At 30.8% G+C, this 12,292-nt stretch overlaps 1 protein-coding gene and 1 pseudogene across 1 annotated transcript; both read left to right on the top strand.

Annotated features, from left to right (window-relative positions):
* Window positions 1-2,683: 2,683 nt before the first annotated feature.
* Window positions 2,684-4,016, top strand: LOC11424333 (eukaryotic initiation factor 4A-6-like; annotated as a pseudogene).
* A 6,288-nt stretch (window positions 4,017-10,304) lies between these two features.
* Window positions 10,305-11,116, top strand: LOC11425528 (eukaryotic initiation factor 4A-6). The gene is made up of 2 exons (XM_003627116.2): window positions 10,305-10,329; window positions 10,523-11,116. Exons 1-2 carry the CDS (start codon window positions 10,305-10,307, stop codon window positions 11,026-11,028), a joined length of 531 nt encoding a protein of 176 aa, XP_003627164.1. The 3' UTR covers window positions 11,029-11,116.
* The last annotated feature ends 1,176 nt before the right edge of the window (window positions 11,117-12,292 follow it).

The following is a 12,292-nucleotide window of genomic DNA, read 5'->3' as shown; positions in this document are numbered from 1 at the left end:
GCCGTTGTTAATATATTCAATTTTTATGTCTTCAAAAAAAAAAATTATTAAATTTTTCATCCCCAAAGTTTTTTTTCCGTTTGTAAGAGTGGTCCTTGCCGTCAAACTGTGATGACTAGGCTAACAAAATGTTGACCCAGACATGCCACATGGACATTTCAGGTGACATGGCTGCCATGTGGTAAATGACATCATATATTTTTTGTCCCTATAAAATTGGGACCTTTTAAGTTTAGTCCTTACTTAATTTTAATAGTGTTTTTATTCATATGCAAAGAATTATCTCAAAATTTTATTTCTGTGTCTAGATTTTTGTTACTTTTATTTTGAACTTTTGTCTTTTAAAAAAATTCATATTTAATTTATTTCATGTTAAAAAATTCTAAATTTTAGTAAACGAATATTTTGTAATGTTCTAAACTTGTATAAAAAAAATCATTGAAAAATTTAAGAGTTTTTAGAAGAGCGTCGCCGGCGTGAAGGAGGTGGTGAAAAATTTTAGTAAACGAATCTTTTCACCACCTCGTTCACGTCGGCGACACTCTTCTAACCTTCGCCTGCAAATTCATCTAAGACATCAATTTCAACAACTTAATCACATGTCAACTTCAACACACAAAAACTCAACAATCTTCACCATTGAAAATCCAGCAACAACCTTTTCGAAAGTGAAGCGGAACCAGTCCATTTTTAAGGTTCGGATCGAAAAACAAAGAGTCAGAGCGAAGTAGTAATAAAGAGAAACAGTAATGCAGATATTTTTTTTTTTTTTTTCTTCCGAAAAATTCAGGGAATGACCAGAAATATTTGTAGGGTGAAATATTTTATGGATCTGGAAGAATAAAAAGAAATAAAGGAGAGTGATAGACTTTGACAAAAATTATGGGAAAATTTGTAACTATCCTTAAACTCTTTTTTTCAACGATTTTTTATACAAGTTTAGAACATTACAAAAGGTTCGTTTACTAAAAATTTAGAATTTTTTAACATGAAACAAATTAAATATGAATTTTTTTAAAAGATAAAAGTTCAAAATAAAAGTAACAAAAATATGGATGCAGAAATTAAATTTTGAGATAATTTTTTGCGGATGAACTTTTCGTAATGTTACTAACACTTGTGCAAAAATTTGTTCAAAATTTAAAAGTTTAAGCATAATTAAACAAATTTAGATTTAGTAGGGACTAAAACTGAGTGCATAATTTTTATATGGACTAAAAGCACTATTAAATTAAGTAAGGACTAAACTTCCAAATTTTATAGGGACCAAAAACATATGATGTCATTTACCACATGGCAGCCATGTCACTTGAAATGTCCATGTGGCATGTCGACTGGATCAGCATTCTGTTAACCTAGTCAGCACAGTTTGACGGCAATGACCAAATTTACAAACGGATAAAAACATTGAGGATGAAAAATTTAATAAAATTTAAATAGGGACCAAACAATTTTTTTGCTACAACTTTTGGGACAATTTTGTTGTGCTCTCTTTTCATTGGTCAAAAACAATGGAGAGAGAAAAAAGAAGAGAGAGAATAAGAAGATAATGTGAGTATGAGAGAGAAAGTTGTACAAAAATGATTGTACAAATATCATTTCTCAACATAATTAACCCTTAATTTAACATAATAATGTAAAATTGGAATCACCAATTTTTTAATTTAATATGACGTGACATCCATGTGTGAACTAAGTTCAATGCTACATCATCTAAAATTGCGTCAAATTAAAGAATTAGAATAATAAATGGATTTAGAAATCAGGGACTAAAATCCTGAAATTAATTAAAAGGGAATCAAAATTATATAATTAAACCAAATAAAAAAGCTCTCCGCCTATTAAAACAGCTAGCTTAAGAAGCACGTCAGAAGCCCTATATATCTTTCTCCCTTCAAGTTTATCTTAATCAAAACCCATCACTCACAAAACCTCTCTAAAATTAATCAGTTACGCATCTTCTACACTCTGAAAACACACTCTTTACTTCAAATCTTTCTTCGCCGCTGTCGTTCATCGCCACTGTCGTCTTTTGTTTGTATAGTTTTATCCATGCCGTCGTCGACTCATTCTCAAGGTATGAATATCCATAACTTCATTAGCTTTATCGGTGGATATTTTCTTTGCATATGCTTTATATTTCTATCCTTGTGCTTTATATTTTTATCGTTAGGTTTTCTTGAAACTTTTTCTTCTATTTTCACACGGTATAGGAGGGTTACTTAATTAGTATGCAGTTTAACTATTACTATATAATACGAGAGGTTACTTACCAACAATTGGATTGATGCAAGTGGTAAAGGATTTGGGCCTCTCAAGCGATGGTGAGGGGTTCTTCGATTCTTGATCTTCCGTATGAAAAAAAGGGTTCGACTCTTGATCTTTCGTATGAAAAAAAAAAAGAGGGTTTATTTGTAATAACTTATATGTTTCAGGATAAAATACTGTATATATCTCCCTTCAATGTTTTTCTATTTGAAATATATATTTGTGTTTCAAAATTATTTACTGTCTTGAAGAGAACAAAATAATTGCACCAATATATGATTGAAAATCCAATATATTTTCTGAACTTTGTATTGTTTTGAATATGAGATTATGTATGTTTAAAACAATGTATGTTACTCTAGCTACAGTTTTCACAAAATCATGTGTGTGATGTTTTTTATTCTGTTGTGAAGAATTTGGGAGGCCCTCTTCAATTCAGAAAATGGTAATTCCTCCTTTCTGCAAAGGCCACGATGTGATTCTACAGGATCCATCTGGAACCGGGATGTCAGCAACATTCTGTATTGGAATTCTGAAGATGCTTGATTATGAATTGGCTCATTGCCAGGCTTTGGTTTTGGCCCCAACCAACGAGCTAGCTTTACAGATTAAGCAGGTTATGCAAGATCTTGGTCAATTCCATGGTGTAAGGATTCATGCTTGTGTCGGCGGGATAAGTGCTCCTGTGGAGGATCTTCAGCGCTTTATGCAAGTTGGTTATAGTGTGTATGACATGGATGGCGAGGGCTTTTTCCGAGAAGGTGTTCACATTATTGGTCGTTATGGATGAGGTTGATGAAATGCTTTCATGTGATTTCGAGGAAAAGGTTTGTTCGATATACTTGATTTCCATTTGTTTTTACTTTACAAATTATATTGTTTATAAACACATCTTATCAGTTTGAACTTTGAAGCATGGATTTCCTTTTTTGCTAATAAAATTTTTAAAAAAAGGAGAGCTTTACTTTCTGAATTTAATGCAATGGTGTCTAGTTCATGTTCTATCTTGCATAACTTTATGAAATTTTGTTTTGTGTTGCAGATCGATAAAATCTTCCAGCTATTGCCCTACAAAATTCAGGTTGGAGTAATCTCTTCTACAATGCCACCTGAAGCCCTTGAGATTACTAGGAAGTTCATGAAAAAGCCTGTGACAATTCAGGCAAAGCGTGATGAGCTGACCACCCTTGAGGGTATCAAGCAGTTTTATGTCAACGTTGACGAGGAAAAGTGGAAACTAGAGACATTATATGACATCTATACGACTAAATTCATCACTCATTGCATTGTTTTTGTGAATACCGAGCGCAAAGTGGACTGGCTCATGGACAAAATGCGAAGCAGATATTATACAGTGTTGACCATTCATGATGACATGGACCAGAACACTAGGGATATCATCGTACGTAATTTCCAGTCTGGTTCTCCTCAGATTCTCATTACCACCGACCCCTTGGTCTACGGTTTAGATGTGCAGGAAGTGTCTCTGGTCATAAACTATGATCTCCCAACTCTACCTGAAAACTATCTCCACCGTATATGCCACAAAGGGCGATTTGGAAGAAAAGGCGTTGCTATAAATTTTGTGACATTAGATGATTTTAGAATGTTGTCTGATATCCAGAAACTCTCCAATGTGATTATAGAGGAGCTGCCATCAAATTTTGCTGATTTGCTCTCATGAGTTGATTTTTGTTCATATGTTAAGTCTACAGGGATTTTTCTTATTGGAAAGTACTCATGAGAAATCTAACAGATCTGATTTGATGTTATTTGGATTGGGATTCTCTCAAATTTGTTTAATTAAGAAGTTATTTAACACTGTTATATTACAAGTGCTATCTTTTGATCTTTTGAATTTTTTTTCTACTTATTTTGTACAATACTATAATCACTTTGATTTCTAACTCTGAGATCATATATCGCACCTATATGAATCTAGACTTGAACCAGTAATTTAAAAAATTTGATTTCATTTTAAGGATTTTATTGATGTACATTGTCACTCAATCGTGACTGATGCATCTTAAAAATATTTGATTTTAATCGTATATACTTTAATAGTCATACAAACGATGGTTTATGATTAATTGACGGTTTACAAAGTTCGACACTGATAGTGCGTCAAAATTATTGTTATGGAAAGAAATTATGACTGGATTAATGAGTTTTAAGAATATGAGTGTTCTGTTTTTAGGAAATCCAAAATTAGGTACTAAAGTTATCTTTTTAACTATAAGTTTAAAAAGATCATACTAGAATCCAATTCCAACTCTACCAAAAAAAAAGAATTCAATTCCAACATGTTTGATGCCTAAAGATATAAAACATAGAATATCTATTCTTTACCTTTTGCTTCAAGTTTCAACACCTCTTTTGCTTCTTGTTTTGCTTTTCCTTTGACCAAGTTTTTTCTCTAAAATTGGTCATGTGAAAACTGCTAAGTGCTAGCTAAACCATTGAAGGATGGCTGAGATGCAACTACTATGTGACAAAGCAGTTGATATTAACTGTCGAATATAAACCAATAGTCGAGATCGGTTAAAGTTAATTTATATTGAACGTGTAATTTAAACCGTCTGATCTTAAATCTTAATGAGATTTAAAATGTGTAAAACTGTGTGGAAAAATTACTGCACCGATTCGGATCCTTTAAGAAAGACACATGCTGAATGAAATTAATTAGGATTGCTTTAGTGAGACTCTGACACTAATATTGATAACTACCAATAACAAATGTTAATATGATCTCTCATAAACTCTCCCTAATTAACTACTAACATTTTTTTATGAAAAATTAAGAGGTAAAGTATTAACTAATGATGTATGTAACCTATTTTTTATTTTTTTGGGTTGCAATTGTAACCTGCTCTGGAATACTTTTTTAATAAACTTGGTTGATACAATAATTCCATTTTGTGTGGTAAGTGATGACCATATAGATTATATATAAGTTTTTTTTATTAAAGAAGATTATATAGAAGTTATTGTTTTATCTTTTTCTTTCCATCTAATTTATGTTGTTTTCACATTGATTTAAAAGTTTCTTTTACATTTGTAAAGATTCGACTCTTCTAAAGTGAGTAACTTATTTTTAAATGTAAATTTTAAGTGTAAAGTAAGTAATATAAATTTGTTACAACAAGAACCATTCATTTTTGAGGTCATTGATTTTAAAGGATCCTAATCCGGGAGAAAAGTCCAAGTCTAGGTGCTTACCTCTTGTTTTATTGGGATCATTTTCATCTTCTAGATTTTATTCCAAACACACAAACATGTGGTGAGCCTTTGGGATACTATTCAATAATAAATTGAGCCATCAAAATCCATTTTTGACACTTCCACGTGTGAATGCCACTCAACCCATAACACCGCATGCAACTTATCTGAGTTGAGCAAAATTGAAAGTTTCTCTACCTATACATACTTACTCCACCAAAACACTTTCAACTGTCTCCTATTCAATCATATACTGCTATATTAATTTATACAATAAAGTTAGTATTCATAATTACAAAACAATATATATCAATACAATACAACAAGAAACAATAAAAACAAAACCATTAACCATTACCCATCATCAACCATATACACTTCTCTTATATCTTTCACCATTCTTTAACTTCTCACCGTAGAACTATCATCATGGAATTCAGATCCAAATCATGCAAGGATCAAAGTTTGCAGAGTGGTGGAAAAGTAGCTCCAACTAGCATGCAAGATCTGAGAAGTTATAGTACAAATTATGCAAGTAATTCATCTGCTTTTGATCAAAACAAGGTAGAAAAAAGGAAAAGCAAATTTGGCAAAGCATCAAAAAGTTGGAGCTTCAATGATCCAGAGTTGCAGAGAAAGAAAAGAGTAGCTGGATATAAAGTATATGATGTTGAAGGAAAAATGAAAGGGTCTTTTAAGAAGAGTTTAAGATGGATCAAGAACACATGCAGCCAATTATGGTGATGATTCATTGGTATATAATAACTTATAGTTTTCTGTTGTAATTTACTTATTTTAATTTGGATTCTAAATCTATCTAAATTAAATTCTCTATACTTAGAAAAAGTTGAATTTCATTTTTGTATGGAACTTAGTTGATACTTTATAGATGCATCCCCTGCCTAGTTCATCAAATTTTAGGAAGGCATTATTTATGCATCAAATATTTGCTAGTTCCTGAATTTCCTAATCATCAATCAAATTTAAAAAGTATTAATATTATTGAAAATATAATTAGATTTATGCTATTTTCCATTATTTTTCTATTTTTAATTATCTTCTGTTAATATATTTTTTTTCATTAACTGTAGTTGAAGATATTGAAGTAAACGGAAAAAAGGGGAGAGATTGTGTTTAATGAAATTATGGAACCTCCTCCCATAACATTCTTTAATGTTGATTGTTGAACCAACTCTTTGGACTTATTTTAAATGCAAAACATCAATAAAAGATGTTTGTGATGAGATGTTTGCCTCATTTCTGCACAAAAATTTAAATGATACACGTACCATCATTTGGTGATAATTTTCTTTCATATTTACATTATATTTTTATTTTCTCTCTCTATTGCTTTGGTTATAACCTATCTTTTAATTTTTTTTTAAGAAATTAAACTAATGTACCGAAATTGAAACCAAAATAATCGAACTTGAGATATGAGATGAACACGTGCCAAAGTCTCAAGGCAATGCCGCCATATCATTCCAAATGTGTTCAAAATTTACATATAGTAATAGTAATATACTTAATTTATGTCCATAAATAAACCTAACATACGTAGGGAAATGCTAAATAATGCCCTTGGGACATTGGTTAAAAGAACAAAAATAAAAATATCTTGTTGGGAAGTGATGAAAAATGCTGAATTCAACTTTTTAAAAGTTGAAAAATTTTCCTCTGCTTTAAAAAATTGCTCTAAGAGCACCGGTTATCATAATCCTATATTTAAAAAGAGAATCATTATTTGGAGATAAAATGCTCTCTGTGCTTTACTGCTACTTGTTCAATTTCTTACGGTAGATTTGATTTTACTGATAATTTTTTTTTTTTACGTTGGATCTATCTGGTTAGTAAAGCAAAAAAGATGGTTTGTGACATTATTATGTGAAAATTTTACCCTACACCCCAACAATTATACCCTCACCCCAACATTTTGCTTGTTTCACATGTTGTTTTGTGGTTTGGATGTTCTTCTTGGAATAGTTAAACTATGGTTGCGATGTCGATTCCAAATTGTTCCTTCTCAAATCGCTCCAAAGCGTAAGTGTCGATGATGATTCCTCTAGCACCGATCATAAATCTCTCCCGGAGACACCATCACGGGACAATGGGAAGTATCTTGCATTTGCCGGCGACCGTGGAGATAGCCGCAACAATATTCCTAAATTTGCATTTCTCGTGCAATTCGGCATTGCATCAAATTCTATATCTGATCCACCGGTATATCCTATAATTTTTCTTCTTGTTAGATTCTCAAATTTTCCTCGATTTGGTTCTGCTTCTTGTTAGAGGAATTGTATCTGATTTTGATTAGGATTTTTGTTTTGTTGCGATGTGATTGAATCATTGACTGTTTTCAATTTTTGTGTTGAGTTAGATAATTAAAGATTCATTCATCGGAATTTAAAGATAAATAAAATTAGAATCTCAAGAAGAAAAAGAAAAGGAACAACAAAATAGAATTTTTTTTAATTCAACAACTTTCGTACTATATATTTAAATATTTAATTAAGAAAAATCCGTTATATTCCATCAAAATAGGAAGTATTCCATTAAAATAGGAACAACTTAAATCTTTAATTATGATATGTTCCAAATAATTTATAGCAAACTACGATACATTAAAAGTCACAAATATCTATACTTATATATTAAAAAATTATATAAAATATCATTTTAATTTACACCACGAAAATTTCACTGAAATATCGTTGATAATCTACACGTGTTATCGTAATAAAAAGAGCGGAAAGACGGATACGGTCATTTCCCTAGTATATATACGGTCAAATATCACTTTCGGTCCTTTTAGTTTTACAAAATTCCCAAGTTATTTCTTTAAGTTTCAATAGTTTCAATTAGGTCCTTTTAATTTGACAGACTTCCCAAGTTAGTACTTTAAGTTTCAAATAGGTCATTTTAATTGAAAAACTATTTCATCTTTACCCATGATGTCAATCTCGGTTTAACTGATGCTGATGTTATCGTTAAGTTGTTGACTTAGATCAAAACGCTGTCTTTTAAATGTTTCAGGGTGTCAAAATGCTACGTTTAATGGTCACAAACGATCATTTGGTTTGCTAGATAGGCAACTATTTACAACAACAAATGCCTTTCTAGCACTATTAAATGACATTTATAATGCTAGAATGATCATTTGTGACCATTAAACGTAACATTTTGATACCCTAGAGCTTTTAAAATGCAACGTTTTGATCCAAGTCAACAACTTAATAGCTACATCAGCATCAATTAATTATTAACTGACAGCAGAGGTAAAGGTGAAATAGTTTATCAACTAAAATAGTCTATTTGAAACTTTTGAAATTTAAAGGATTAACTTTCGGAATTCTGTCAAACTAAAATGATCTATTTAATTTGAAACTTAAAGAACTAACTTGAGAATTTTGTCAATTATATCCTTACATATAAAGGGAATATCTGGTTTTCGGGTGGTTTTTTTACTTTCAATTATATTCTTACATAAATTTTCTTTCAATATTTCAATATTGTTGTTGGTGTCATTAAAAAAGATAAAAATTGTCCTTGTGAGTTTAGCTCAGTTGGTATGGACGATGCATAATATATGTAAGGTCCGGGATTCAAACCCCGGCCACCACAAAAAAAAAAAAAAAAAAGAATTTATTTTATATTTGTTATATTGTTGATGTTATTGAAAAAGATAAGTATTATATTTTTTATTAAGAAAAAGATAAGTATTGTTTGTTACAATATGAAGGTGCAACATATCTATATCTATAATTTTAATCAAAATCAAAATTTTATAAAAATTATTGTTCGTAATTTATATTAGTGCAATAAAAATAGTGGATAGACGGACACAAAATACCCGTTTGAACGCTTGTACTATATACAAATGGTTTATAATATCTTTTTCATTATTCTTACCGGCGAAAAGACGGACACTCACGTGCCCATCTTTCCGTTTCTTTTATTGCGCCAACGCTATACATTATCAACGATATTTTATAAAATTTTGTGCGTAAATTTCAAGCGATATTTTATATAAATTTTTTGACATAGATAAACAATTTTTTTTTATCTTTTTTAATAATACCAACAGTATAATATTATTATATGAAAATTTGTTTAAGGGTATATTTGAAATAACAAAAAAGCCAGCCGAAATATTTCGTAAACCCCCTATTTTCTTTATATATATATATATATATATATATATATATATATATATATATATATATATATATATATATATATTCTTTATATATATATATATATATATATATATGTGTGTGTGACTTTCAAATGTAACAAACTCAACAAAATATATTTATATTTTTTAATGATAACAATAATATAACAAATGTAACAAAATTTGTTTTTATCTTTTTTAATAATACAACACAATATATTATATAAAAATTTATTTAAGGGTATATTTGAAATAAAAAAAAGCAGCTGAAATATTCCCGAAACCCCTATATATTAAACTATCTTAACTACAATTTTATCTTTGGTACTATATATTTAAATATTTAATCAAGAAAAATCGGTTATATTCCATCAAAATAGGAAGTATTCCATTAAAATAGGAACAACTTAAATCTTTAATTATGATATGTTCCAAATAATTTATAACAAACTACGATATAGTTGAATATTTAAATTAGAATTAATCTTTTTTAGAATAAATCTTTTTGAATAAAAATATCGCTGCACCAAAAGCCCATTTATTCCAATATTAGAAACCCTTAGCATTCTCATTTTCATTCATCGCTCTCTCCCTCCCTCGAAATTCTTACGATCGTACTTTGTTTGTTTAGCTTTAAATTTTAATGTCGTTGTCGACTCGTTCTCAAGGTATGCATATCCGATATCCATAACTTTATTAGCTTTATCGGTTGATATTTTACTTGCATACTTTCTATTTTTATCGTTATGCTTTCTTGTAACTTTTTCTTATCTGTTTTCACACGGTATGTGACGATACTTTTTTGAAGGATGTAACTCTTATACCATAATGTATGATGTTTTTTTTATTCTGTTTCTGAAGGTTTTGGGAGGCCCTCTTCAATCAAGCAGTTTTATGTGGATGTTGACAAGGAAGAGTGGAAGCTAGAGACACTATGCGACATCTTTGAGCTGACCCTTAAAGCTTATAAATCCATCACTCATTGTATCGTCTTTGTGAATACTATCGACAAAGTGGACTGGCTCACGGACAAGATGCGAAGCAGAGATCATTATGTCATTCATGGTGACAGGGACCAGAACACTATGGATACCATTGAACGTGAGTTTCTTTTCGAGTCTGGCTCTCCTCAAGTTCTCATTACCACCGACCCCCTCGTTTGTGGTACAGATTTGCATAAAGCGTCTCTGGTCGTAAACTATGATCTCCCAACTGTGCCTGAAAACTATCTTAACCATATAGGCCGGAGTGGGAAATTTGCTATAAACTTCATGATAGAGGATGAGGCTAATATGCTCATAGATATTCAGAAATTCTACAACATGGTTATAGAGGAGCTGCCATGTAATTTTGAAGATTTACTCTGATGAGTTAGTTTTTGTTCTTATGTAAAGTTATTGGGACAAGTACTATCTTTTGATATTTTGGAATAAAAATATATTCCTTTCCATTTTATATTTTACTCATTAGGGTGGTCCTTGTGTGCTAACTGCAAGGTTACCTTGTTCATTCCTATTATTACGTTCAGTTGATAGTAGTACCATGACGATCAATCTTTATTCTAGTTGAATCATTCTCTTGTTTACTCAATGCTATCTTCTTTTTAGGAATTCTTTCATACTCAAAGAACGGATCCTAACACATTTTAAGCATAAAAGAGACGTGTTTAACATAAAAGGAAAACATCGATGACAAGTTTTTTACCTTCTGTCAAACAGTACAGTCACAATATAATATGTTGTTTCACTGCAGGAAGCACAATTTGAAGTTGAAGGAACGTTGGATCATAGAATATGTTGTTTCACTGCAGTAAAGCAAAGGCCACTTTCATTTGCCAACTTCAACCAAAGATCAACATTCTTTGACATGAAACGACTGAGCTCAGCATTATACACAATAAGCCTAAATACTTTGATAGCCAATCCATTATCATAGAATTTCAACAACCTTCTCTTCACATAACCAGAAGTCCAGAATATATATTTTCGTTGTTAATAAATAAAACTAAAATAAAATTTAGGATTGGAAACAACCTCAGGAAGACACATATATCCTCAATGTTGATGAGAGCTCTCTAATGAATCCCGAGGTGTTTAAATTTGGTGGTCTTATTCGAGATACTATGAAAGGCTTTATTCAAACATCCTGCATGACCTTAGCATGTGTTGGAAAGAAGGTTTGAGTAAAATAATCTGTTACATTGATTCGAAGCATACACTTCCGTAGTTTCAAAGTGTTGATGTAACTGTATTGCCAAAGATTGGAGTCTTCAACTGCATCATATGTTGAGTGAAAGGAACATGTGTGCTGATTTTATTTTTTCTGCCAAACTTGGTGCTAGATCCAGGAACGAGTTAAATGTTATAGCTGATCCCCCAAACGAGCTTTGTCTGCTTCTCATGAGAGACGGGATTTTCTACCAGCATAGCCTGCTTTGTTTTCCTCTTTTCTCATGTAACCATTTTTTTTAAGAAATAAAAATAGAATAGAAATATATATTTTGTTTCCATTTCAAACTTAGTGTTCATTTCAATTGGTTATTTTGTTTTATACCATTTAGTTATGATCTTTATATTGTGTCGCAGCTTAGTTGCAATCTGTTGGATTTGAGATTCGAAAAATACCTTAGAT

Source organism: Medicago truncatula, chromosome 8 (assembly GCF_003473485.1).
Source record: "Medicago truncatula cultivar Jemalong A17 chromosome 8, MtrunA17r5.0-ANR, whole genome shotgun sequence".
Classification (NCBI taxonomy): domain Eukaryota; kingdom Viridiplantae; phylum Streptophyta; class Magnoliopsida; order Fabales; family Fabaceae; genus Medicago; species Medicago truncatula.
This window is presented reverse-complemented; position numbering and strand designations above follow the sequence as displayed.

What these genes read in the sequence shown, in the direction of transcription:
- LOC11425528 (XM_003627116.2), top strand. Translation starts at nt 10,305, where the DNA reads ATGTCGTTGTCGACTCGTTCTCAAG. An exon ending in GTTGTCGACTCGTTCTCAAG is followed by an intron (nt 10,330 to 10,522) that starts GTATGCATATCC and finishes CTGTTTCTGAAG; the next exon opens with GTTTTGGGAGGCCCTCTTCA.